Source organism: Eschrichtius robustus, chromosome 13 (genome assembly GCF_028021215.1).
Source record: "Eschrichtius robustus isolate mEscRob2 chromosome 13, mEscRob2.pri, whole genome shotgun sequence".
In the NCBI taxonomy this organism is placed as follows: Eukaryota; Metazoa; Chordata; class Mammalia; order Artiodactyla; family Eschrichtiidae; genus Eschrichtius; species Eschrichtius robustus.
Window position 1 is genome coordinate 45495169 of NC_090836.1, and position 27083 is coordinate 45522251.

General features: G+C 54.6%; 3 protein-coding genes and 1 long non-coding RNA gene across 8 annotated transcripts in view; 3 read left to right on the forward strand and 1 right to left on the reverse strand.

Annotated features, from left to right (window-relative positions):
* The first annotated feature begins 4996 nt into the window (after positions 1–4996).
* Positions 4997–9092, forward strand: HOXC11 (homeobox C11). 2 transcript variants are annotated; one of them, XM_068561369.1, is made up of 2 exons: positions 4997–6615; positions 7837–9092. In XM_068561369.1, exons 1-2 carry the CDS (start codon positions 5930–5932, stop codon positions 8354–8356), a joined length of 1206 nt encoding a protein of 401 aa, XP_068417470.1. In that variant the 5' UTR covers positions 4997–5929; the 3' UTR covers positions 8357–9092. The 2 variants fall into 2 exon arrangements, with proteins under 2 accessions (XP_068417470.1, XP_068417471.1); XM_068561370.1 differs by having other exon boundaries at positions 4997–6611; positions 7837–8147.
* Positions 9093–14096: 5004 nt separating this feature from the next.
* On the reverse strand, positions 14097–17553 carry LOC137774989 (uncharacterized). Of its 4 annotated transcripts, none has more exons than XR_011075959.1 (3): positions 17460–17553; positions 16682–16778; positions 14097–16571 (listed from the first exon to the last, which is right to left on the reverse strand). It is a non-coding gene; the product is annotated as an uncharacterized lncRNA (long non-coding RNA). The 4 variants fall into 4 exon arrangements; XR_011075958.1 differs by lacking the exon at positions 17460–17553 and having other exon boundaries at positions 14097–15203; positions 16086–16571; positions 16682–17213; XR_011075957.1 differs by lacking the exon at positions 17460–17553 and having other exon boundaries at positions 14097–14373; positions 15083–16571; positions 16682–17213.
* Positions 17554–17918: 365 nt separating this feature from the next.
* Positions 17919–23026, forward strand: HOXC10 (homeobox C10). The gene is made up of 2 exons (XM_068560432.1): positions 17919–18748; positions 21908–23026. Exons 1-2 carry the CDS (start codon positions 17998–18000, stop codon positions 22183–22185), a joined length of 1029 nt encoding a protein of 342 aa, XP_068416533.1. The 5' UTR covers positions 17919–17997; the 3' UTR covers positions 22186–23026.
* Positions 23027–23497: 471 nt separating this feature from the next.
* The window catches only part of LOC137775366 (homeobox protein Hox-C6), a 64545-nt gene continuing 60959 nt past the window's right edge, over positions 23498–27083 (forward strand). The window contains exon 1 of the mRNA XM_068561176.1: positions 23498–23579. The gene's annotated coding sequence lies outside the window, so the exon portion shown is untranslated. The remainder of the gene's footprint in view (positions 23580–27083) is intronic.

Consider the following 27083-nt stretch of genomic DNA (forward strand, 5'->3'; position numbering starts at 1 on the left):
GTTGAGGGTGCCTAAGAGCTATCTGGGACCTGAAGTGGGGTCTGGGGCCCAGGTGGGAGCTGCCAGGAGCGGTGGGGGCTGCCAGGGAGCTCCCAGGCCTGTATGCCTGGAGCCCTGCCACCCTGTGTTCTGATCATGAAAAACAAAGGGGGAGGATTTGATTATCTCTGCTGGTGTTAAAGGAGCCTGGCTTTCAAAAACAGCCTCTGACCCTGAGATCTAAGGTGATAAGTGTCTCTCCCACTGACGTTTAATCTGGGCAAACGTCCTACTGCCTGGGCTCAAGTGGCTGAGTGGGTGGCCGGGTGAGGACAGTTGCTGCCAGGAAGCCCCAGGGAGGGAGTGGCAGGCCCTCTCTGGCATTATCTGGAGTTCTCTGGAGAGTATCTTTAAAGGTCAGAGTGGACTGGGGAAGCCCTTTCTGATGTCCCCCTCAGCCCAGAGAAGGGGAGCCCCAAGAAGGGAGGGAGTTTACTACGAGCTGGGACATTTTCCCCTAGTGAGGGAAAGGCAAAGATAGCCAGACCTCATCCTGCAAAAATGTATTTTGTGTCTGTGACAGAAAATTGGTAGTCACTTGGGAGATGTAGGGACTTGCAGTGAGTGGAGCAAGGCAAGACGTTGTGGCGAAGGCAGAGGCTGAGGTGTGATTTAGGGTGGTGCAGGAATCTGAGGGAACGAGACTGGAAAGGTATCACCCAAACCCATTTTCTCAGAGAAGCCAAACACACACACACAATGGGCCCAATACTGAAAAACACCAGATGATCTGCTTCCAAGGGACATAACAGGCCAAGCGGATACAGGTTAATAAAACCCGCAAAAGCCCAGACAGGAACACTTAAAATGCCCGAGAAACAAAACATACCGTGACAAATTCTCACCCAACACACAAGTACATGCACCAGAATGTTCCTTCTGGGGAAGGCACAGACAGACCTTCCCCATTTTGAGCCCTCACCCTTGGACACTCAGGTATACCTGCCCAGCTCCAAGGGCACACACACACACTTGCGAACCCTCCTAAACCTACCCACAGAAACCCCTGGGGGCAAGGGGGCAAGCACTCAGCTGCACACACCCCCCACAGAGCCAGGCCCGTGTCTCCTGAGCCTCAATAATGCACGATCCATACCCGGAGATAAAAGTCTAGACAATAGACGGTTGTTTATGACAACGAGGCTCTCCAAGTTTGGGGCCAGGCGATAAATCTCTGGCGAATCTTCTTGGAACTCAACTTCTGGCTGTAGTGACGGGAGAACCACGGAGACCGCAGAGAGGAGAGCAGCAAAATGGGAGAGATTTTTGAATCGTGAGCAGAAGACGACTTCCCCGCTGGGGCAAGGGAGTGCAGGCGGCCACATTCTGCCCCACGTGGCAGGTCCACACTGTGGAAGCTTTCGGATCAGGCTTCAGAACCAGGCGAGTCAGGCTTCCTGGCTCCCGAAACTGGGGAGAAATGGCAGGGCCTGGAGGCTGGGACTGACCCACAGACAATTCTTGCTGCAGGCAAAGGGTCTCTTTTGTGGGTGACTGGAGTCTTCTTGCTATGTGTCACCTGAATTTTTTCACCCCACGCCTGCGCCCTCTGTCTCTCTCTCTCCTTTTCCTTTTTGGGTTGATGGGCTGTTCCCTTTTGCATTTTCGACCCAGGCATCTGATCACAAGTAAAGAGCCACTGAAGTTGATCTCATAAAAATGCCGCCAGCTCACTTTGATCTGTGCGGACTGGGTCCGAGCCTAAGTAGGCGCTGAAGCCGGGGAATGGCGGCTCCGGCCAACCCGGCCTCCACTGGGCCAAGAGTTCGGAGATCCGCGTGGCTCAGCACTGCAGTTCTGCCCAGAAAAGGCATTTTTTGTGTGTGTGTGCTGTTGCAGCTGAGTTTGGAGACCAAGGTCCAATGGTAGTGGCTCCATTTCCAGACTGCTTTTAAGACATTTCCTTGATTTTAGAGCATTTGGTGAGGGGCCAGTGAAACTGGCTCGTAAAATGGGACTTTTATTGGGAGAAACGGGGTCGCGTTGCTAGCCTCCTGGGACAACCCCTCCGCCGAGGAGGAAAGGGGGTGGGGCTGCGGGCGCAGAGGGGCTGCCCTTCTCCCTCCTCCTATCCTGTCCAGGGGCCGGAGGAACCTTGGAGCACCGTCCTCTTAGGTGACCTGACTTGGGGCCTTGGGCTTGGGGCAATGGCCAGGGCTGAGGAGAGATGGGAGTCTGAGAACTGGCGGTCCCTTTCCCTTCTAGTTCCCTGGCTGGGGGTGGGAGGTGTCACGGGGGTGCAGGATAAACCGCTGGCCTGAAAACCCCCAAGCACATTAAAGGGATTATTAAACTCAGTGGCACTGCAAGGGAGAGAGATTTGTGCAAAAGGATTCAATCCTCGCTGGCCCAGCCTCGGATCCACTGAGGGGTGTCCATGCGCTGATTGCCTATCTCTTTATTGACCCCACAGAGACTGAACTTACAGACCAGAGAGCTCTAAGGGCCCCCTTTCTCCAAACTGGGGTTTCCTCCCAGTTCTTGGTCTGTGGGGTGGGCCCCTTTCCCTACCGCAGTCTGCTCTCTCCAGAGCAGCAGCAGGAGGTGGACAAGCTCCGAGGGGGCCCAGTACTGTGTGTGGGGTGCTGGGCTGGGACCTGGAGATACTGCCCCCTTCTGAAGCCACCTCTGGTGTCTGTGTGTGAAAAGGAAGTGTACTAGAGTCTGTCGTGGCCCTGGCCAGAGTACCGAGGCAGCTGCCCAGACCGCAGCTGCCTGCTAGCCGCCGGGCAGGCAGGCGGTGCTGAATGAGGCCACCCAGAGCCAGTGGGGCGGGCAGGATGGCCCTGCTGAGGAGGATTTCAGGTGAAAGCTGGGACTCCAGTAGGTGGAGAGGCTGCAGGCACCCATGAGATGAGGGGGGGAAAGCCGCCTCCTCTCCGCGGCGTGGGGCTTGCCAGGGCTCCTGGGAATCAATTTGGGAACCGATTTTGGATTTTGGGTCTCACGTCGGGGGAGGCAGTGATGCCCAGGGATGCCGGCTGAGGCAGGCAGCTCAGCCTATGCTTCAGGGTGGCCTGGACCTAGGACTGGGCAGGGAGGTCACTCGCCCACACCGTAGGCACTTTTGCCAATCAATGTCTCCCTGACTTCAGCAGCCAAGGCCTTCTCTCCTTGACCCCAGCAGCAACCTCCAGTTGTTGGGATTTTTTTAAGTTGTTAAAAAATTAAAAGTCAGACCAAAACTAGAAAAAAATTTTTTTGAAATTTGTGCCTTAATTTTAGGGGGAAAAATATTAATGTTCAGAAGCCTCTATTGGGAGACCCTAGAATTTCCTGAACATCGACTCCTTTGACATTCTTTCTTGCCTTTCTTTTTTGTTTCAAGGAAATAGAGCCGCCAGCAGCTCCTTGTAGCAGCCTGGCTCACTTTTATGGTGGCCCTGGAATAAACTTTGGTGGTCAAATTCAAGTGCTCAGGCCCACAGCTGTCTCCTCACAGGAAGCGAACCCCCTCCCCACTGTCGGCCCTGGCGGTGCAGAATTTGCCTTGGGGGCTTGGGCCCCACAAGGCCCAGGAGGCCAGGACTGAGGGGGAAGCAGGGCCCTGGGGGGAAGTGGGGAAAGCCAGAGCGGAGACTCTGAACGCTCATCCACACCTCTGCAAGGGATAGGGGTACCTCTCAGCTCCCTCTTACCAGTTCCTATCACTGCTTGGGGAGCATTTTGCCTCCAATAAACTCGAGTTTAATGAGGAGAGCACGAACCCCATAAAAGCCATAGTCCATAGTTCCCCATCATTATAATTAAAAATGCCGGCCCCAGTACACCCTATAAAAAGAGGTAGGGGAAAGAGGAAAAGCAACAGATTTTTTTTTCTTGCAGCCTTCTCATTAGCAAAGCCCTAATCTAGTTCCTTTTTGCCCTTAGTTAAGATCTGGCCCTTAGTTAAGATCTGGCCAGGGCTAAAGGAGAGCTCGGGAAGCAGTGCCCAGCAATGAACGTGTAGAGGGATGCCAGAGACCTATCCCTGGGTATGCCAGAGCCTCCCCGAGAATGGGACCCATGGCCAAGGCTGTTCCAACCCAGGTGTTGCTCTAAAGCAAATTTGAGGAGACAGGAGGGTTGGGAAAGAATGATTTGGGGAGGGGTTGTATTTGGGGTCAAGGTACCATTTTTTGTGTCTTCCCCATCTAGTATTGGGGCCTCAGTACCTTGTCAAGTTCAACAAGGAAAATCAAATACAAATAATATTTTTAAAGTGGAAACCAATTTTAAACAAGAGTTAGGGGTTAAAAGAGGGTTTGGGCCATTTCTGGCTTTTCCTAAGGGTGCGGTGGACTGCGTCCCTGGGGGCTTCAGTTCCTCCTGCTGATCTGAACAGAACAGATCATGCCCTGCTGGCTCCTCCTTGGATGCAAGGTTGCTTTCTGCTTGTGGGAAGTTGCTGTAGTACCTAGTCTAGAACCTTTCAATAAACTGATTTTCAGCTGCCCAGATGTGTCCTGTGGGAAGGAAGGCAAGGGAGTTCAGAACCACTGAGCCCACCTCTGGGGTCACAGCCATCCAGGAGGCTGGCAGGGAAGGGCAGGACTGAGAAACAGGAAAGTGGCACCCACCAGGGCCTGGCTGCAGCCCCCGGGGAGCGGGGAGCGGGGCTGGGGGTTTCCACTAGAGAGTGAGCCCTGGCCCTGCCCAGCCCACCCAGGGTCCTCAGTTCCCTTCCACTGCCCTGCTGGTCTACTCCAGAGACCTGTACCTGGCCCCACCGTCCACCTCACAGCCCCCAAATCGTCCAAGGATAGGAGCCCCAAACCCAGTCCCCCCACCATATCCTTCCTAGAGCCGACACTGGGCTTCTTTTCAGTGAAGAAGCTGAGACTGAGCCCCCAACCCAAAGGGCCCCTGACAGAGAAGACACAGGACTCTCATTCCAACCTTTTTCTTGCGGGTTTGAGACTTAAAAATCCACAGTGGATGTAGCTTTCTGTGCATTGATTGACAATAAAGTCAGGCATGAAATATTCACCCAGGGCCACTCTGTCGTACTAAATATTTAACACAACATTAGAGAAGGTTTTTCCCAGACTTCGCCAGGCACCGGCTGGGCGGCTGGCTCACTGCTTACCACTGTTTATGACTAATCTGAGTCCCTAGCCGCCAGCAGCACAGCAAGCCAGACAAAGTTGGGACACTGGCTTGCTGCTGGGCCGCCTCACCTTTGGGAAACTTCAGATACACTTCCAGGGAGTCTCTCCAAAGGGGAAAGGGAGCCTTGATACCCAGCCCTGGCCAGGAAAAGAATCGACTTCTTCAAACTCTTGTAAACAGGCGCTGTGACCCTCTTCAGGTTGGTGGGGTAAGAGTCCCTGAGACTTGGGGGAAAAGAGTCACATCTCTGGCAGAATCAGGCAGTGGGGAATGAGGTCCTCATCCCTAGCCCTGTCTTGGGCTGATCACGGGGAGGAGGCAAGACCCCCCCCCCCATACGTGAGAACCCTCCTCCTTCTCCCAATTTCGGGGGGGGGGGGAAGAGCAGCAGCTAGAAAAAAATACAATTACCCCCTCCTAGCCCCCGCCCCCGTCCATCCCACCGCCCACCCCCACCCCACCCCACCCCAACCCTCTCTCTCTCCTCCTTTGCTCGCTCTGTGGAATGGAGAGGAGGGGAGTGTCAAGAGAAAAACGAATACAAATCTGCAATTGATTTTCATAATGTTTCTGCGGTGTTTGCAAACCAATCGCCTGAACGTCCCCATCTTACCTAAGAGAGAACCCCTCCTACGACTGCGAAGTGCTCCGAACTGATATATGACAATATCTACTTTGGATCACGTGCTCGGGGAGAGAGACTAAGACGGATAACGGCGTCATCTCGCCTTCCCAAATTTTCCCCCCTCGCTAGATCAGGTCCAAAACCTCCATCTGGAGCCGGCAGGAGAAGAGAACGATGTTTAACTCGGTCAACCTGGGCAACTTCTGCTCGCCGTCGCGCAAGGAGAGGGGCGCTGATTTCGGCGAGCGAGGGAGCTGCGCCTCCAACCTCTATCTGCCCAGTTGCACTTACTACGTGCCCGAGTTCTCCACGGTCTCCTCCTTCCTGCCCCAGGCCCCCTCTCGTCAGATCTCCTATCCCTACCCGGCCCAAGTGCCCCCGGTCCGGGAGGTCTCCTACGGCCTGGAGCCCTCCGGCAAGTGGCACCACCGGAACAGCTATTCCTCTTGCTATGCGGCGGCCGACGAGCTCATGCACCGGGAGTGCCTGCCTCCTTCCACCGTCACCGAGATCCTCATGAAAAACGAAGGCTCCTACGGCGGCCACCACCACCCCAGCGCCCCGCACGCCGCCCCCGCCGGCTTCTACTCCTCAGTCAACAAGAACAGCGTCCTGCCCCAAGCCTTCGACCGTTTCTTCGACAACGCCTACTGCGGTGGCGGCGACGCGTCCGCCGAGCCCCCCTGCCCGGGCAAGGGTGAGGCCAAGGGGGAGCCCGAGGCGCCCCCGGCCTCGGGACTGGCGTCCCGGGCTGAGGCGGGGCCCGAGGCCGAGGCCGAGGAGGAAAACACGAATCCCAGCTCGTCCGGTTCAGCCCACTCGGCGGCCAAGGAGCCGGCCAAGGGAGCCGCCCCCAGTAGGTAGCAGCGGCCGGGAAACAGGCGGGCAGGAGGGAGGGAGCCAGAGAGGGAGGGCGAGAGTAGGGGGGAGGCGAGGGGAGCGGGGACGGCCTCGTGTTTTGGGTCAGTCCGATTTTATGTGGAGTTTTATAAGCATTCAAAGGATTTTATTATAACCTACAAAGCCCTCTCTCCCAACGACTCGACTTTTTACGATGGAGAAGGGGTGGGGCGGGAGGGAAAAGGGCTCTTTGGAAAAGCCGGGTGAACCCCCTCCCCGTTATCTCCCTCGGTCTGTGAAATTTTTAAAAGCGCCACCATCGCGGGCTATATTAACTTTGATCGTGAACTTAGAGGAGCATTTAAGGAAGGATGGGGAGCCCGGCTGCCGGGGGGCGGGAGGGAGGGGAGGGGTGGAGGGGGAGAAAGGGGAGGGCAAGGGAAAGACAGGGAGAAACTCAGAGAGGGGGAGTGGTGGGGGAGAGAGGCAATGGAGCAGAACCTGAGACCGGGGAGGCCAGCCAGGGCCGCTCTGCTTCTTTCAAAAACTATTTTCCAAATGTTCAAACTGTGTTCGCGTGTCCCTGAGCAGAACCCGGAGCAAGCCGGGGGTCAGCGACGACAGGGGGGTGGGGACGAGGCGGCTCAGGGCTCCACTCTGCTCCAGGCCTGGGGCTCAGCGTTTCTCTGGGGCCCGCGGCCTCTGCGCTGGCGTAGCCTGGCCGCAGGGAAGGCGCGGCCCGCCGGGCGTCCCGGGGCGCCAGGGCCCCCGGAAGCAACTCTCGGCTGTCTCTGGTGCCTGCTCGCTCGCTTCTTCCCCGCCTCCCCACGACTCTCGCCCGGTCTAACTTCTTCGCGCCTGTTCTCCGCGGTTCCCCCAGATTTCTGGGGGAGGGGGGGGCGGTGGGTTTTCAGAGTCACTAGGAGGGCAGCGCAGGAAGGGGCAGAGGAGCCCGGCTGAGCAGAAGTCGGGGGGGCGGGTTCCACGGGGACGCACTTGGCCCCGGCTGGCTTCCTTCTCCCCCAGACTCCGCCAGCCCCGGCCGTCGTCCGAGGGGAGGGGACGCGGGTCCCACGGTGGCCCGGGATGGGGGGAAGAGCTCGCCCTGCCAGGGGTCTCGGCTCGGCCCAGCGCTGCGCCCGCGGGAGGGCTGCCCGGCGGTGGGGCTGGGGTCGCCCGGGTCTCACGTGTCTCTCTCCCCCTCTCCTCGCACTTGCCCCCTCCCCTCCCCTCCCCTCCAGACGCCCCCCGCACCCGCAAGAAGCGCTGCCCTTATTCGAAATTCCAGATCCGGGAACTGGAGCGAGAGTTTTTCTTCAACGTGTATATCAACAAAGAGAAGCGGCTGCAGCTGTCCCGGATGCTGAACCTGACGGACCGACAAGTGAAAATTTGGTTTCAGAACAGAAGGATGAAAGAAAAAAAACTAAGCAGAGACCGGCTGCAGTATTTCTCGGGAAATCCTCTTCTGTAACCGCAGACCGGGCCCTTTGGGGGGAGGGGGGAAAGGGGGAGATTATTTTATTTTATTTTTATTTTTATTTTTTATTTTCTAACTCGCCTTCTTTCCGCGGGTGGAAAACTGGACTGTGGCCAGGGCTGGCCCCCACTGCCGTTGCCCGCACTTCTTTCCGGAACCTCCTTCACCTTGGTCTGACTCAGTGTGGGACAGGGACCGGGCCTGCAAAGGGAGGTGAAGGAAAGTGTCTGATCCACGGCGAGTGGACACCGTTGGCGCCGAGGCCAAGAATCTTTATTTAAAAGAAAACACACCTCGCGACAATGTCTTGCTGCTCGGATTGGGTGGGGGGAGGGGCGTGAGTAGTGGGCGCCTGAGCCGAACAATCCTTGAACTGAAAGCCTTCCCTTGCCCATGTGAGAAGATCTGCTAGGACACCGTGTCTGGGAGGGGAGACCTCCCGGGCGGGCTCCCCGTCCCTACCCCACCACGCCCCACTGCTGGGGGGCAGCTAAATGTGATCCTGCCTTGCTGTGAAATTTCTGTTCCTTTGACCTGGTGTTAGGTGTGCAAAGTCGTGTCCTACCTCTGTCTGTGCCCAGGCCCTGCCCAAGCCTAGTTGTTCTCCCCCTTGAACGTGTAGAGCCCTCCTTTGAAATTTCTTAACTGGTGCGTTGAGGTTTCCTAACCTTTTTCCAAGCTGTGCCCCACTCCGCAAATTTATAGCTATAGTCTATGCATTTGTTACCTTCTTTTTTTTAAAAAAAAAAAAGATCGGGGTGGAAGAAGCAGTAGGGAGATGGGATTGGACGCCTCCCCCATGCTGAGGCCTGAATTTTTGTAAATAAATTTCACAAGCATTTCTTTCTACCCGGAGGGGATATGGGGAGGACTCGCCTGGAATGAGATTTGAATCACCCATCTCCTTGTGCGTGAGTGCGTGTGTACGTGTGCAATCCCCACCCGGCTCCTGTCCCAGAGGGATTGCTGTGAATTTTTTTTTTTTGGTGGCAAATAAAGATATTTCATTCTGTTCAATATTATGATTTTATTTGACCCTTTTATTAGCCCCTCTCCTCTTAAAACCCTCAATGCTCCCAAGGCGGAGGAGGTGGAAGCAGGCAGGCAGAGCCCAGCAGAGGAGGACAGGCGTGCGAAGGTGAGGTAGGCTGGAGCTGGCGGGCCTGCACCGGTCTCTCCACGGGCAGGGGCAAGAGTATGGCGGTAGCTTCCTCCTGCTCTCAAGTTGAGGACCTTCCACTGTGACTCCTAAAGCTCTCATTTCTCACGTGCAGCTCGAGCTGCGTCCAAACGCCCAGCAACGCTTTCCGTTTAAGCACACGTTTGTTGTGGAGTTAATTGTAACCATCATCGAATTTAAATTTATAGGAATTTTCTTGGCTCCACCACCCTCCCACCAGATGTCTCCGTCTGTGGCAGTTAAATGTGTAGGGTTGAGGGTAGGGCTTTCGTTTTTTCTTTTCTTCTTTTTCCCTCTATGAGAAGACTGTATTGGAATTTTTATATACAGTTTTGAGGGAAGGAAGGGAGAGGGGGAGAAACCAGCCCCCTCCCTTTCCTCACCGCGCCAGCCCCGGAGGGTGGGAGGGTAGGGCTGGGCCCCTTCCCCTCAAGCACAAATGGCCAGGCTCCTCCAGACACAACAAGACCCTAGGCTGGGGCCACCCTGATGTTTATACATAGGTCTCCCAGCGTAGAAAGCCCCAGAGATTTGTTTTGTAAGAGGTTGGCTTGGGGTGGGGCGCTGGGGAAGGAGGTGACCCATGAGGATGGTCACCACACCCATATATATATTTGGTGCATGTTTCTTCTGCATAAAGATAACCATAGTCCTTTCAGCGCATTCGTTGAGGGCACTCTGGCGGTCTCTGTTCCAAATTCGTTATTTGGGGGCAGAGGTTTAGGACCAATTCTCTCATCTTTCCCTTTTCTTTGGAACTGCTCTTCTGTAATTCGAAGAAAATGTTTTCGTCAATATAATTCTGTTGAGTGAAAGAAAAAAGCACCATGACTATGGACTATTGCATCTAGGTTCCGTCGTTTCTGATGACAGGGGTATCTGAATCTCCAATTTGTAAATGTAGGTCTTGAGACAAAATTTGCAAGCTGGGGTGTATATACAACCCCACAATTGCCTCATGTGCCCACACACAAATATTTGTCAGATGCCTATGGGTGCACATGAAAAGGAATATTAATGTGTACGCTTTTGCCTATAGTATGGAGTAAAACTGACCACATGCACATCTAGGGCTTGTGTCCTCTGAGGTGTGTAACCACTGTCAGTGTGTAGTGAGTGTCAGAAGGAATGCAGCTGAGGATCGCCTGTGTGTGTGTGTGTGCATGCACATTTGCATGCGTGTGCACTTGTGCACGAGAGAGATATCTCTAGGTATGATGTTTATCCACTAGTCATAACAAGGGATATTGGCCTGCCAGCCGTGTTTCCAATAAAATAGGATGGAGATAACTATATAGAATGAACCTGTTTATAAAGCAAAATACTGATCTCTAAATGGCTCTTGATTTTGGAGAAAAATATTTAAAATCCAAAGCTACCACTTTCCCTGCAATATGCAGCCCAGAAAAGATCCTCAGCTCTAGAAGGGATTTCTGAAGGAAGGCGGGGTGTCATGGTGAAAGAAAAATAAAAGCTTTCTATGATCCAAGCCCAGGAAGCTGCCAGTCCTCGGTGACCTTCTAAAAATTAGAAAAAAGAGGTCTCTGTCCCCCCCCCAACAAACCCACCTTCGGGCCCCCGGGATGTCCGACCCCCCTTGGCGGTCAGGGGCACTCTGGGCTCAACCTCTTCGGGTAATCCCCTCCAGCCGTGCTCTGCCCGGGAACAAAAGAGCCTCGTCTAGACGCCGCCATAAAGTGCCCCCACCCCACCCCGCGCCTCTAAACGCAGTTTCATTTCGCCCTTAACGACCCAATCTGGCCTGTGTTAGAAAATGCTTCCGCCCTAAATAGTAAACAAATCTGCAGTGGACAGTCTTGGCTCCCCCAACACACCCCATACCCCCACTCCATTACCCCCTTGCCCGCAACCTCCTTCCCCCCCTCTTCTCCTCCAGCCTTTCTCAGCTCCCAGTCCCCCAATCCCCCCCCCCCCACCAGTAAATAAACCCGAGGCCGAGTTCAAAGTTTCCCGGAGCTAAGGAGGAATGTTGGTTGTAAAAATCCAAGTTTATAGCGCACGTGGGAGTTTACAAGGGTATTAAGTGGTGTGGGCTGAGAGAGCACTCTGGGCCCCTCCCCCTCCCACTATGGGCTTTGGGGGTGCAGGGGGAACCTGGGGGACTTGAAAGGAGAAGTGGGTTTGGTGTTTCTTTGTCACGCAGACCCCCAGGTTGCTGGGGGATGGCGATGCGAGGGCGCCTTGAAAGACGGTTCACAGAGCCCAGCCAAGCGCCTCTGAGAGAAAGCCCGCAGGTTCTAGGTGTCCCAGATGGGGAAGATGGGGAGCTCTGCTTTAGGCAAGCAAGAAAGTTACAGACTAGGTGTCTGAAAGGTGAATGGAGTTGGGGAATACCTGGAGCCGTTTCTCAATCGGAGGAGGAGAAACTACCTGGGGAATAATTTCTCGAGTGGATTGAAGGCAGAGAGGGTTTTTCTCACCAGGACAAAGAACTTTGAACTTCAAGGGAGTCAAGGGCGCCACCCCTTCCCTCTCCCCGCCCCTCTCCGGAATCTGTAGGGCAATTCGTTTCTGGGCCAATATTCCCTCAAGGGGGCAGCCCCTGGGGTTTCCTGTTGCCCTAAGGCTGGATAATGCTGTTTGCTGAACCCTCCCAGCTCAGAGCCCGCCAGAACTGTGTGCACGCGACTGCACTCTTTATTATTCATATAAACCTTTGGAAAAGGCAACGCCCGGGAAGTTTTTATAACTTTGTTTGGCATAAAAGTTTTACAAGATTCCTCCTCTCTTTTTAAAAAACTTAAAGTTTTGGTCTTGCCATGGAACGAAGTCTCAGGGTCTCTGGGAGGTTGGGGAGAGAGAGGTTCTGGGGTCCTGGTGGGAGGCGGGTGTCTGGAGCTGTATCTCTAACTAAGGCAAAACAAGGCTTAAAGGTTGGGATTAATCCTTCCTGAGGCCCACCTTGGATCCAGCTTTGGGGGCTGCTAGGAAAGTCTCAGCCACTCTGCTGTTGAGACACACCCTTACAGAACCCCAAAGTTCGGACAATGTCAATTGGACCAGGTCTTCCCCATCACATCCTCTTGTTAGCCTGTAGGCATCTCTCTTTCTCTCTCTCTCTCTCTCTCTCTCTCTCACACACACACACACACGCACACACACACACACACACACACAGCCCTGCACACACCCTCAACCCACTGCACAAAGTGGAGACCCATAACCTTGACTCAGACTGTTAAGTTTGGGAGAGTCTCTGCACACACAGCCCTGCAACCCTGCCTCCTGCAAAGTCCACAAAAGGTTTGATGGAAGACAGAATTCAAAACGACAAGAAATGCCTGCCCAGAGGTTGCAGTGACTCTAGGACCGACCGAGAGAGAAGGCAGGCCAGGGGGCTGCAGTCCAGAAGCTCGAAGAACAAAGTTGCCTGTATAGGGACGTGGCCTTGGACTGCTAAGCCTGCGAGTGACCCCCTTGGATCTGCCCCTCACCTGGGACCGACGGACCTCACTCCTTCATTTCCCCTAGCTCCAGCCTTGGGGTATCAAGTGGGCTCAAACAGGGACTATTTTAATGTTCATCTCTGGAAGTCAGGACAAAGATGCAGCAACTTCTCCAAAGACGGGCCTGGTGGATGAGGCTTCTTCGGGGTGATGGACTTGAGGATACCTAAGCCCTGGAGCTGAGCACTTCAGGGAGCCAGCGGAGTTGGTCAGGATGTGCCCCAGCGCCTGCTCTTCCTTCCCTCTAATAGTGACTGCTGAGGCCTGGCTGCCAGCGGCTGACAGCCCTACACTTCGCCTTGTGAGGAGCCGAGTTAAGGCTGAAGGCGGGCGAAGGTCAACTCCAAGCTTGAGCAGTGGGGCTGGGAAGGGTTGCTACTAAGCCTGGCGCGCTCCCCCTCACGGTGCCCAGCGCAACAGAGAAAAACAAGAAGAGCTAGGGGAGAAAGTCAAGGGGAAGGAAAGCATTTAGGAGGAAAGAAAAGAGTAAAGAATAAATTGTATAACAAAGAAAGAAAGAAGGGAGAACTAAGGAAGACAAGAAAGAGAAAGAATCAGAAAAAGAGAGGGAAACAAATGAATTGGAGAGAAAAAGAGAAAGAAGCAAATAAATAGAAAGGAGGAAGATGGAAAAAGAAAGAAAGAGGGGGGAAAAAGATGGAAAACAAAGATCTTCGAAAAGGAAGTTAGCCGCTAAGGGAGGAGTGCGATTTTCTCCGAAGTAAGCCGGCAGACCACAGCCCTGACTCCGGCTGGAAACACGACCCACTGGGCAACTTGGGCGCAAACCATAAAGTGGGGAGCAAGGCTTCCCCCCTCCCGCCCGCCAAAGACATCATCCCATCCGTCCTCCTCCCAAAGCTTCTACTGGATGTGTTTGCTGTCTGGTTTCAATTCAGGAGGCAAAGTTAAATAACTGGTTGGCTTCGGCAGGGCAAGAAAGCAGTTGTGCTGGCTATCAGACTTCGGGATGCGGGGATCGTAGGGAGTACATTTTTTGGGTAAAAGTGAATATTTGTGGCCCTGTACATACAATCAAGCTCCAAGTCAGTTACGTGTCTAGGCGGTAACCTCCATAGCATCTGGGTGCAAACGTGTACAACGTCCAGATGTGAGAGCAACTCTGATGGCCAGGCTGCCGCCAGGGTGGCACTGAAATCCGGAGTAGACCAGAGGCCCCTCCAAGCGTCCTCAGCCTCCCACTTTCCTCTTGTACCTGTTTGAAAATCCGTTTGGGGGGCTTCGGTGCATTCTGTCTTTTGCCTGGGATTTTTCTGCTCCCAATTCAGCCGGAGCAGAGCCCGGTGTTAGCGAAGAAAAAGAAAGCAAATCTTTCCTTCAAGTTTTGAGAAGAGAATGATTTATTTGGGCCTCCGAAACAAGAGGGAAAAACCCTGCAATTTTAACCACTGGTGTGATTTTGTTTTCCATTTCACTTGAGATTTCAACACACACACACACACACACACACACACACACACACAGTATAATTATTTTATTTTATTATTTTATCCCAAAGGGAAAGACACTCTTTCTTCTTTTCGCCTCACCTTTGGAATTTCCTAGATGACGTCCTTAGCTTTGTGGGGAAGCTCCACTAATTTTCCTTGGAGAAATCAGGGTGCCTCTGGGGTGCTTTGAGGGCTAGAGCCTGGAAAGCAGCCGAGGTTCCTTTCTGTTCATCGAGCACTAGATTCTCCTTCTTCTGTTTTCACATGGGGACCCCTAGCGCCCCAGTCCTCAGCCTGCCGTCTGGAACCCGCTGACCACCCTGAAGTCTGCGAGGCGCACCCTCCACCTCTCCCTTGGTCACAGTCCCACTGGCGGCAGGAGGCCCAGCTGCTCATCCCTGCTGCACTTCCAGGGTCTAGGTACCGGGAAGAAGGGCACAGGGGGCCAGAGCTCTCGGGGTAGGGGGGGTTGGTCAAAAGGTAGGTGCAGCCTGAGCCCGCTCTGGCCTGAAGCCCCTGGATTTTCACATCCCCCAAGTTGAGGCAAGAAGAGGGAGCCTCTGAGTCAGGCATAGATGCAGCACTCCCGGAAAGTTGGGGAAATGGCTTAACAGGGTGATTTTAGCAACATAGAGTTCTTCTGGACCCCAATCCAATTCCCTTGGGGTGCAGGCCTGAGGGTCTTGGCCCGGTGGGGCTTGGCCGGTAGGCGCCCAGCAGTGGCGGCAGGCGGCAAGTGGGATGGCCGTGGCAGCCTGAATGCCTTTGAACACCAGGCCTGGACAATAGGACGGAAACAGCCTTTGCTCGTGCCTCGGGAAAGACGGAGCCCAAGGGGGCAGGGCTGGGACCCACACCTGACTGTACTTTCCCAGACCCGCACAAATGCTCCCCTCTCCCCGTCCTCACCCTCACGTCTTCCTTCCTTTCGTCTCCACTGGTGCAGAATCCCAAGTCTGCAAAAACCCAACAAGTTATTCAAGTCGGCGTCTTCGGGTTCTTGTTTAACAGCTCCGGGTTTGCGTTTATCCTGCGTAATTAAAGGCAAACATTTGTCCCACCGGGGGTCCCACTTAGGCTGATGAATTTGATTTCTTTTTTCATTAATGGGCCATGTTTATCATACTTCTAATTATTTCAACTTTAAACACTATTCGTTCTTGTGAGGAGATGGGAGTGGAGGCGCGAGGCTCCTTCTCCCAGGGGGATTATTTCCATTAATAATAGCAAGGATTCTGAAAGCGACTCCATCCCCACCCAGGGCTGAGGTAAGGAGTGAGTTTGGGATGGGGGTCGGGCTGGTAGGGGAGACAGGTCTCAAAGCCGAGTGACTCTGCTTCTCTCCCGCTGGTTCCCCAGGTTAAGCTGTGGGGCATGATGTTTTTGAGAGGTTATCTGGAGTTTGTCTCCTTCACTCTGCCGCCTCCCTCACCCCCTCCCGGGCTGGGCTCAGACCCTTCCCCTTCGAGGCTCTTGGAAACCTTCCACAGCCCCAGCCGATCCCAGCCTGGCCTGGGCAGAGAGGCTCAGGGAGTGCTGTCCCGGCCCCCAGCTACTAACACCGAGAGAAAGACGAGGAAAAGCTGAGGTGGTCAACCGGCACCTGGGTCTGGGGGAGAGGGCCCAGCAGACCCCAAGATAGGGGGCAAGGGCAGGAGACTGGGATGCCAAACTCCAGGGACAGGGACACCAGGCAGGAAAATAAAGGAGATGTGAAAGCGGGGGGAGGGAACCCCCCCAAAAGCCATATAATTCTCAATTGCTTTGGTCTTTAATTTCATCGCCCCATAAATGAGGAAATATCAGTTCCCATACTAAATTTTTATCCTCGGCTGATAAATATGATGGGGAATTTTCGTTGGGTCCTCGTAAAAGCGAACAGTTTCGATCAAACTGGCGGGGAAAGACTTACGCAGATAATACAAACAGAGTGGCCATAAAGTCTGCGCGTTTCCCGCGGGGTGGGACAAATGGCTCCCTGGATTGACTGCCACCGGGGCCGTCCCAAGTCTCATCTGGGGCCTAAACAGGCTAACCTTGCCGGGGCCAACCCCTTGTGCCGAGCCCATGGCGACCTCTGTAAATGAAAACACGAAAGCATTTCAAATCTCCCCTGGCTGGCCCTGCCAGCAAGTCACACATTACACATTTTCTTCCAGTTTTCCCGGGGTTCGGGGACCCCTGCGCCTTGTCTCTCACTCTCTGGATGACAGATTTCGGCGGATTTCTTTCCGAAGTCGTCTTCTAGCAGCCGCGGGCTTGGGCCTCCCTAGAAGTGATCCAGCCTCCTCACTCCTCCGCGCCAGGGTGTCTGGAGCTCCGGTCTTTTCCTGGCCAGGCTTCAGCCCTTCGGAAAGTCGAAACCCATGGCTCGGTCCAGGGGAAAATGTGGGGCGACCTGAAAGACAAGTTATACTCCAGATTCCGTTTCCTGAGGAAAGGGTGGAGAGTTTAGTTCGCTTTGTGAGAAAGGAGATGAAGAAACGGAAATAACTATTTGAAACATACCTTGTCCCTTATTTCTCGCTTCCCTTTATTAAAAAAATAACCACAAAAATAGACTGGTCCGTCTTCTCCTCTCAAAAACGCCCCCAGCTCATTCGCTCTGTTAAAGGACACTTCTCTGGGTCGGATTTTGTCGCGTCCGTTGCCCTGGTTTCCCGGTTGATACGTGACTCCCCCAAACCGCCTGAGGCCCCGCGGGTTCCCTCTTTCTCTCTGGGAATGCTCCCTGTTTTCGTGGGGGCAAGGTCAACTGGAAAGCGAGGGCCGCCAGGGCCTGGAGCAAAGCAGCCGAACCGGCTCCAAGGCCAAAGCCTTCCTGCCCCTGAGTTGATAACCCAGGAGCCACCCACCCAGCCAGGCCCAGGCCGCACACCCTGGTCGGGGAGCCGGTGCCTTTGGTTGCCGGCTTCCTCCTCCCGCGACCCCTAAATCCCCTCGGAATCCCCCTCTCCCAAGCAGCCCTTAAGTCATCTTGACCTCCTCCCTGGCCTGCCCCAGACACTGGAGAGTCCCCGTCAATCCCCACAGGGAACTTGCAACTCAACCAACTTCCGTGACGGGAGGTCCCGAGCTGAGCTCCCAGCCCCAAGGGACGAGCGCGACGAAGGAGGACGCAGGAGAGGAGAAACTTTAGTCCCGTTTGGGATTCCTTAACTTTTTCTCTCCCTTTCTCGGCCCGCAGGATCCCTCCCCCAAACCTCACCCCACTCCCATCCCAGGGGAAGAAGTGGGGGCGGGGGCCAAGGCGAGGAAAAGAGGAGGTGAGGAGGGGAAGAAGTACCTGAATCGTGTCTTGACCTTTTAGTTTGAATGTGACTGTTTTGAGCCCCGAGTTGCCTCGCTCTCTCATTCTGTCCCGCATTTTCCCCCTCTCCGCTCCCCTCTCCCCAAGAGTTACAGGCTGCTTCCCGGGTAAACAAACCCCATTCTCCCTAGAACCCCTTCATCCCCCCTCCACCCAACTCCTGCCCCAGTCGCCCCGGGGGCCCTTCCTTTGTTCGCGGGGAAGGGCTCCGGCGCCCCTACCTCGAGGAGGCTGCTAGGTGGCGCTGTTACTCCACGCTGCGCGCTCCGCCTGCAGACAACTTGACCCCGCTGACGTCACGGCCGTCTGAATCATCAAGGCCATTTTCAAATCCCATTGGTCTAGCCGTCACATGGTGAGGGCCGAATGCGCGGATAATTATGGAGCTGATATTTCCCCCCCTCCCCTTCTTTTCCCTCCCGCCCCTCCAACCGCCCCCCCTTCCGGATGGGGAAAAAAAAGATGTCAGCTCCTCCGCAGTAGTATTGCTCCTTAAAAACCCCTGTCTCTGAAAATGACATGCCCTCGCAATGTAACTCCGAACTCGTACGCGGAGCCCTTGGTTGCGCCGGGCGGAGGAGAGCGCTATAGCCGGAGCGCAGGCATGTATATGCAATCTGGGAGTGACTTCAACTGCGGGGTGATGAGGGGCTGCGGGCTCGCGCCCTCGATCTCCAAGAGGGACGAGGGCAGCAGCCCCAACCTCGCCCTCAACACCTACCCGTCCTACCTCTCGCAGCTGGACTCCTGGGGCGACCCCAAAGCCGCCTACCGCCTGGAACAACCTGTTGGCAGGCCGCTATCCTCCTGCTCCTACCCACCTAGTGTCAAGGAGGAGAATGTCTGCTGCATGTACAGCGCAGAGAAGCGGGCGAAAAGTGGCCCCGAGGCAGCTCTCTACTCCCACCCCCTGCAGGAGTCCTGCCTCGGGGAGCACGAGGTGCCGGTGCCCAGCTACTACCGCGCCAGCCCGAGCTACTCCGCGCTGGACAAGCCTCCCCACTGTGCCGGGGCCAACGACTTCGAAGCCCCTTTCGAGCAGCGGGCCAGTCTCAACCCGCGCGCCGAACATCTGGAGTCTCCCCAGCTCCGGGGTAAAGTGAGTTTCCCTGAGACCCCCAAGTCCGACAGCCAGACCCCCAGCCCCAATGAGATCAAGACCGAGCAGAGCCTGGCGGGCCCAAAAGGCAGCCCCTTGGAGAGCGAAAAGGATCGGGCCAAAACCGCCGACTCCAGCCCAGACACCTCGGATAACGAAGCGAAAGGTAAGGCCGCCTGGGCCGTGGCCCGGGTGGGACGCTCGGGCACTTGGTCTTCGTGGCCGGGGCGGGGGCAGGGAGAGGGTTGGGCCGAGGAGGCCCTGGACGGTCTTGGGAATGCGACCCTGGCTTGAGACTCGTGCCTGCTGAGCGCCAAGCTGGTGGCGCCTCATTTGGCTAGGGAAGGTAAGCGGCGAAGTGGAGGTGCCGGCCGGCAGCGGCCGTGGGCGCCGAGACCGGGGTGGTGCGCACGGCGGGCAGCCTGCAGCGTCTTGTGTTGCCCAGGGCGGGGGACCGATCCCCGGCGCGTGCTGGCTTTGGTTTGCTTGCTCTGCGTTGGTGTCCTGGGAGGCTGATGCCCCCCTCCCCACCCCTCCACCCCCACCCCCGCTCAGGTCAGAAGCATGCAAAAAGCTTAAAATGGCGATCTTGGGCCAGGGACTAGGTAAGGCTTGGGAGAAGGGGCATTTCGCTTTACTGCGTTTTCCCAGTTGAAAATTGTTTCCTTCGAGGCGCGATTTGTTGTTTGTGGGTCTGATTTGTGCGTGTGGCTTGGGCTCCTGAGGTTTTTGGCTCGGCCGGGGGCCTCTGGCAGCCGCGCTGGGGCCGGAAGAGGTGGAGGTGAAGGGCTGCCCGCCACGTCCCTCCCTCCCCCAGACGCCCAGGCTGCGTATGGCGTTGGAACAGGGCATTTGGAATGTTTAAGTTTTTTGTCTCCCCTTTGAAAATTTTTTTCCTTTTTTTTTATAGTTACGTTAAAAAAAATTTTCCCCGTTGGTTTCCAAAAGCAGCTTACACATGAGTGGTCGGGAAATTTCTGTGTGCATGGTAAGCGGTTTTCTTCTGAAAGGGAGTGAGGCTTTAGTTGGATTTTATTGTAATTTTGGTGGCGAGGGAAAGCCTAGCCAGAGTTCAAGCTCGGGGTTCAAGATTCATTTCTGCTGCAGGTACTGGGGGCCTTCAGGACCATTCTCTGACACCTGGAGAAAGTGTGGAGGAAACGGGAGCAGTGGAGGGAGGCTGAGGGGACTTTCCCTGAAAAGTTGGAGCAAAAAGCATCAGAAAAGGCCCAACTGGCGGGGTGGGGGTGGGGGGTGCGGGCAGGGGATAAACCTGCTCCCCACAGCACTGGCTACTGGAGGCTGTGTGTAAGAAGGGCTCTTTGGGTACAGAGGCAGATGAAACAGTGAAAACTGAGCAGACTGGGGGCAGCCTGGGTCTTATGGTGCTTTGTATATGGATGCGGTCCACACGTATGCCCGGAGGTGACCTGTGTCACACTCACACACACTCACACATGCCCTCTCATACATGCATACGCACTCTTTTGGCGGGTGAGGGCAGACCCTCGCCCTCTTGGGTCTCCTCTGCAAATCAAAGGTGGCCTTGGCAAATCAGCCCATGGAGACCCTAGCCAGAAGGTGGGCACGGGTGTGTTCATGAGGGGGAGGGGGAGAGAGGCACGCATACCCACGAAGCCTTGGTGGTGGCACATGTGCAGCACAAAAGTTTAATTTTATACCATCTCCCCACACCCCGAGCTTGGTTGGGGTGCAGATTTAGGGTTAGGAAAAGCTGCGTTCTAGCCCCACCAAAAGAAAAGTCAAGGTTAACAAGCCTACCTCCTAGCTCAAACTGCCCCCGTTCCGGTAGGCTCCCCTTTCTCTCCTGCCATCCCCATACCATCTAAACCCTCCCACCCCAACTAATCCCTCTGACTCTGCCTGCTCCCTTCTTGCCTGCCCCCTTCATTTTGGTGCCTCCACCAGGCCAGAGGCAAGAGGGCTTTGGGCCAGACTCCCCATTTGTAATTTCTCCCCTTCCCCCAGACCCCAACAACCCCAATAAAAAATAAATGGCACAGAGTTAGATGTGGAGAGCCTTTAAACAATTTGGCAGGAGGCTGCAGGTGCAGAGGTGGGAACAGAATTAAGGACATTCAAGTGTTTTAAACTGCAGCCTCAAGTTTGCATTTTCTGATGCCTCCTGGTTCCCCTAGGACCCCCACCCCACTCCCCATCAAGCTAAGATCCAGGAACCTGGCAGTTTCATTTGGCATAGAAGGGGAGATAGAGCACAGAGCCAACAGCAGAGTCCTTTGCTGGGTGCCCCTCTCGGGTCTCTGGACTCTGGGTTTTTCCCTAGAAAAGATGGCCAAGGTCTCTTCTGCTGCTTGAGGAGCAAGGCTGGTTCATTTCAGCAAGAATTTGTGCTGGGGGGAGAAGCTGTAGATAAGGGAAAGGGAAATACACACCACACTTATAGCATCTCCTGATATAAATAGACACATGTACATATCCCTGTGTGTATGTACATATGTGTAGGAGTGTGTATCTCTGCAGAAATACACATGAACATGCACGCATACATATCTACATAGACTAGGCAGGAGATTTCCAGGAGGCTGCATTTCCTCAGGATCTCTCTCTCCCTTGACCTTAGGTCTCTGGCCAGGGCAGTTGTCTGAGGACTCCTCAGCATGCCCCAGAGCTGTTGCCCCTGACCTCTGCTGCCTGCACAAGCTCCCTGCCTCAGTTACTCCTGGGGGAAATGGCCGGGATAGGAAAAGCTGGCAATGGGAGATCCAATGGGGTAGAGTCGCTCTGTGGCACTTCAGGTGGGAGCCAGGGCTGGGGATCTGATGCAGAGAGGGCTGCAATGGCCTCTGGCTGCAGAGTCTGGGGCGACATCCCTCCACTGCGTTGAAAGAGGTCAAAGCTCTCTGGAAATTGCTCTGGGCAGCGAGGTGGCCTCTGCCACCCGGTCTGAGGCCTGGAAAACACTTTTCCTTCTGGTTGGATTTTTACAGAGCTGGAAAGGAACAGAGAGGAGGCGGGGTCTGGTGAGGCTTAGAGTGCACACCAGGGTCAGCAAGCCAAGGGAGAGCAGGAGTACTCAGAACATGCTAGGTCAAGGTGGATTGGGTGATTAAATTTAATAGACGCGTTGGAGGCAGTACTTTCTGTCTTTCTCCCCTGTAAGTCTAGACCCCAAAGAAATTCTAAGAGCCTTGAGGCCAAGAGGACCCCACCAGCCAGGCCTGTGGGGGGAGAACAGCTCCTCTGTGCTCCCTCAGCTGCCCCCACTGCAAGCTGGCCAAGGCTGCAGTGCTGCGAGGGTTGCCTCTTCGAGGGATACTTATGTAAACAATGTTATTTTTAACAGAGGAGATAAAGGCAGAAAACACCACAGGAAATTGGCTGACAGCAAAGAGCGGAAGGAAGAAGAGGTGTCCCTATACTAAACACCAGACGCTGGAATTGGAGAAAGAATTTCTGTTCAATATGTATTTGACACGAGAGCGCCGCCTGGAGATTAGCAAGACCATTAACCTTACAGACAGACAAGTCAAAATCTGGTTTCAAAATCGCAGAATGAAACTCAAGAAAATGAACCGAGAGAATCGAATCCGGGAATTGACCTCCAATTTTAATTTCACCTGAGCGAGGGGCCTCCCCTCCCACTCCCCCTCTTCCCCCCTTCCTTCCTTTTCCCCGCCCCTCCTCCCTTTGTGCCTGGTGGTATATATATTTTTTCCTCCCTGAGTATCAATGCAACACGCCTGCAAAAAAGGCAAAGACCTCAGACACTCCTTTCAATGGACCCATGGTTCGTGCTGCGAAGATGTGTCCACCTAAAGCATGAGAAATGGGGTGCTGGGTTGTGGGGTGTGGTGTGCCTGCATAGACGAGGGTGGGAGTGTGGCTGGTGTGTGTGTCAACCCCTCACTCACCCACGCACTCACACATAGCACCCCATTCTTCAGGCAAAGTTAAGGTCGAATCCACCCAATTATAGGGAAAAAAAGGGAAAAAAATCAACCAGAGAAGGTCTGTAATCTCGAAGAGCACAGTCAGAATCGCTCCTTCCTTGCTGTATTTCCTCCTTAGAATAATAGACGTTTTGGAAAGTTCGGCTAGTGTTTGTGTGTTTGTCGTAGCGTCCAGCGCCTGCACCAAACCCTCTCTGTGTCTTCACCTCCCAATCGCTCTGAGAATCTGCTTGAAGTCTCGTATTTGTACTGCTTTCTGCTTTTCTCCCATTCTCCCAGCACCCCTACATCCCCCATGCACTGCCATCTCAGAAATTCCATCCAGAGGAGCAAAAAAATTTTTTTTAATTTAAAATAGAACATAGTGAAGCAAAGACAGAGTGCCCCTCCCCCAAATATCGCCCTGTCCCTGTCTGGGAGTTGTGTTATTTAAAGATATTCTGTATGTTGTATCTTTTGCATGTAGCTTCCTTAATGGAGAAAAAAATCCTAATAAATTTCCAGACTCATAATCCTCAAATGGGTGGTTTTTTGTTTTTAGCGTTTTTTTAGCGACACCCTCCCCCCCAAAGAGGCTGAGTGTGTGGATGTGTGTTTTGTGTTTGAGTCATCTCCTAGAGCCTTTCTAGAACGTCTCTTGGCGGGTTTAATGTAAGTGAGAGACCATAACGTTGATTTAAATATTATCCAGGTGACCACAATAAGTCAAGGTCATAAAACAGTAATGTCAGGACGGTCTTGGTGCGCGCGAGAGGTGGATTTTATGATCTGCAAATATAATGTGGTGCTGCAGTAAAAGATGCATTTAAAGGTGACTGGAGGAGGGAAAGAGGCAGAGAGCAAACTGCAATCTTGAGGAGCAGACGGATCTGATTGCCTGGGGTGCTGGGCCAGGCGCACCCCATCGCTGCTCGGGGGAACCCCAAGAGCCCCCCACCTATCCAAGGAAAGGAATAAACTTAACTGACGGAGGGGGACAAGGAGCTCAGCCACCCCCCCTCGACAGCAGCAGCAGAAGCACGGGCAGCGGCAAGAGGAGGAGGAGGAGGACGAGGCAGCGACAAGGTAAGAGAAGCGGTTTCTTGTTCTTCTCTTGGCGGTGGCGTGGGGACTAGCGGCGTCCCCAGGTGCCCAGCGCGCAGTGGGCAGAGCAGGGTGGAAGGTGTTTCGCGCATCCGCGCTTGCTGAGAGCCCAGGCTTGCCTTGTGGCGGCTCGCAGTGGAGGGCAGTGGCCGTGAGCTCCCCGTCCCCAGCCCGTTGCCGTGGGGTTCGGCGGTCAAAGGGGTAAACTGGTGGTTTGTGGCTTCTTTCTTTACTTGGTCACTTAGGGTCGCCTTGAGTTCGACACATGGGTCTAGATGTCTCTCATTCTGGTCGTCTGCTGGGGGAAGCAGAGGGAGGGTGGGCTAGAGAGTGTTGGAGCTTGAAGCTTAGGTTTTCCTGCTTTCTGCTGGTTTGGACGTGAGCCTTAGCCAGGCTCTCGGTCCCCACTCTGCCTGGCCGTGGGGCTTTGCCAGGCAAGTGGCCTGATTGGAAGAGGCTCTGGAGTGGTTCAGCCACACATAGACGAAGGGAAGCCAGAGCCCAGCTGAGAGACGGAGAAGATCAGAGGGAATCTAGGAGGAGAGCACAGGAGAGCCAGAAGGGCAAGACAGGGGACCCAGCTGGAGAGTGGAAGGACACTCCAGCTTCCCCCAGGGCCAGGGCCAGAGGCAGGGGGGTAGCTCCACTGCGGTGCTGGGGGCGGGGCGGGGGTTTGGCAGCTGGAGGTCCCATTTCACCAGTCTCTCTGAGCGATTTGTTTAGACTAGCAGCTGATGAGGCAGTCAGATCCCCTACCCACCCAGCCACCCAAAGTCTACTCTCTAGTCCTTAGGGAGGTCGTGAGGGCGGAAAGGGGGACGGGGCTGAATTTCTTCCTTCCCCAACCCCCTTCCCTTCTCCTCCTGATAGATGCAAAGCTGAATCTCCCGCCCTGTTTGCTCAGCTGATCTGTGGCTTAGGTAGTTTCATGTTGTTGGGATTGAGTTTTGAACTCGGCAACAAGAAACTGCCTGAGTTACATCAGTCGGTTATCGTCGAGGGCCCCCAACCCACCTATCCTGCTCCTACCCTCCCCAGTGGGACTGCCCCCAGCCCCCCTCCTAGATAGGGCAAAGTGGGTACAGACTGAGGCGGGCTAGCTGTGAGTGGGGCTACACCACAAGTCTGGAGAACCCCGCTTTATCCTGTCCATTCCTCAGCCTGTCCCCATCCCCGTGATTGAGGGAGAGGAGTTTTTCCTGCAGCTATTGTTTCCTGGGCCCACCTGATGGAGACAGACAAAGAAGGTCTAACCAATTCCAAGGAAATTCAGGAATTTGAGTAAGAGGTGGCCTGGCGGGCCAGCTCAGTTGGGTAGCAGGGTGGGGCAGGATGATTAGGAGAGAGAAGACCACAGAAAGAGAAAGGAGTCTCTGGAAGGGTTAGCTTCTCCTACTTTCCACCTCCAAGGAAAAAAATCTGCCTCCAGTCGGCTGGGGCTGGAGCTTCTCCTTAGAAGAGTGGGGTGCCTGGGGTCCTAAGAGTTGGGAAACTCTGAGCACCAGCTCAGCCACCTCGCCTTCCCCTTCTATATCTCCATCGCCAGGAGACGGGCATATTTAGGGTGTTAGTAGGCTGGAGGAAAGCCATCCAGTCCAAGTAGAAACCCCCCACACCTACCCTACTGGGAAACATCAGGGCAAGAATCTGGCTCTGGTCTCTTTTTAGCTGTCTGTTGCCCGTAGGCCTTGGTGTGTTGTGTCTGTGCCTGTCAGGCAGCTGCTTGTCTTTGCGCTGTGTGGAAATGTCTGGGTGAAAGGAGGCTACCAGCGCCCACCATTACCATATTGCTGGGGAAGTTGTTGGCTGATGCCAGGGGGAGGAGGGGAGGGTCTGGGTTAGGGAGAATCCAAGCAATGTGCAACTTTGCAAAGCTTCTTCCCCTCCTTGGCCCCTCTGGTTGCTCAATTCTGGTCCTGGTTACTAGAGAGAGGGCTCTCCAGCGAGGTTTCTCTGCCTGCAGAGAAAACTGAGGAGGCCCAGGGAGAATGGGGAGATACACCCCCGTTCTCAGAGAGACTGGGAAAGAGAAAGCCAGGTTCTTGGTTCTCTTACTTTGGAATTATTATGATTATTAAAACATTATAAACTTTCAGACAAGGGAACAAAATCACGTCCCCAGAACACAATATGTACATGGAGTTCTGTATTCACGCAGTTGTCTGCTGGGGGCTTATATGTAACCTTGGATGAGTGTGGTTCTCTGTTTCTATATCTCTGTCTCCTCCAGGCTCTCTCAGATCCCCTGTATATATTTTTGTGCACACTCGTGTAGTTTTCCCTGTCTCCTGTACGAAGAGACCCCATGGAGACTAGAGGAGAAAATGGGAATAGGGCCTTCCTTCTCCCCAGCTGAAATTGTCAGTCTGTCTTTCTGTCTGTCCCCCAGCCCTTGGTAGGGGAAAAAAAATCTCTTCCCTTGGAAGGAAGTGCTCAAATCGCCCTATGGATCCTGGGGAAATGGGGAGGTTTTCAGAGAGGAAGGCCAGCTGGTGCGAGGCAGGCAAGGGCTTCCCCAGTTTGGGAGCCCCTAGCAGTCTCTGAGTTTTCAGGCTGTCAGAAGCCCGGGGCCAGCTGGAGTGAAGGGAGTCCCAGGCAGGGGCTGGGTGCTCAGGAGTGCCTGGCTTGGAGACAACATCCCTGATGGGCCGAAATTCACCAATGAACGACTTCTGTGCTTTGGGTCTCTCTGCCCCAATATCTGTTTCAGAGCTGGTGGGCTTATGGGGTGGGTGGCCACAGAGCTATGGGTCTGGGTGCCCCCCCATATCCTGGGGAATGGGGTACATTCTCACAGGGCCAAGGTGAGGGCCAGTCTGGTGGCCAGAGTCCACCAAGGGGCCCTGGGGCCGTGGATCATGGCTAAAGCAATGGTGATTATTTATTCGCTTCGCTGGAAGGGAGTCTTCAAAAGAAACAGCGTGAAGAGGAGGGAAAAAATTATCTCTCGTCTGCGGATATTAAGATGGATTTTTATTTCTTAAAGGACCCTCCCCGCCGAGAGTGCATAAGCGTAAACTTAATATATGCTCCGCAGCCCAACTCCAGAAATCGCAATAAAAGTTAAAACCTCCCCTACTGGTTTTTTTTAATTATGATATGGGAAAGAGGAGCAGGATTTATAGAGCTGAACTCTCGGCGTGTGAGTGTTTAAGACTTGCAGGAGAAGGAGGAAAAGGCAAGAGCTCGACAAGGAGAGCCTTGGTCTCTGAGATCTCTCGCCCGCCTGCGGGGGCTCCGGCTTAGCCGGCCGAGCCTCTGTGGCCTCCCTGGGACCTCGGCTCCCCAGCACCCTCCGCCCGGGCCCACCGGCCTGCCTCGGCTCGCCCGGAGATGCAGCCCTTCTCAGGAACAGGTGCAGGGCAGCGGGGCCAGGGACAGGGGGCTGCGGGTGGAAGCGTCAGGACACTGGGCTTTGTGTGGGTCCCGTGCAGGGGAGGAGGTTTGCAGCCCCGGGCAAGGCCGCGGCCCGAGGGTGGCCAGTGG

What these genes read in the sequence shown, in the direction of transcription:
- HOXC11 (XM_068561369.1), top strand. Translation starts at nt 5,930, where the DNA reads ATGTTTAACTCGGTCAACCTGGGCAACTTCTGCTCGCCGTCGCGCAAG. An exon ending in AAGGGAGCCGCCCCCAGTAG is followed by an intron (nt 6,616 to 7,836) that starts GTAGCAGCGGCC and finishes CCTCCCCTCCAG; the next exon opens with ACGCCCCCCGCACCCGCAAG.
- HOXC10 (XM_068560432.1), top strand. Translation starts at nt 17,998, where the DNA reads ATGACATGCCCTCGCAATGTAACTCCGAACTCGTACGCGGAGCCCTTG. An exon ending in CTCGGATAACGAAGCGAAAG is followed by an intron (nt 18,749 to 21,907) that starts GTAAGGCCGCCT and finishes TATTTTTAACAG; the next exon opens with AGGAGATAAAGGCAGAAAAC.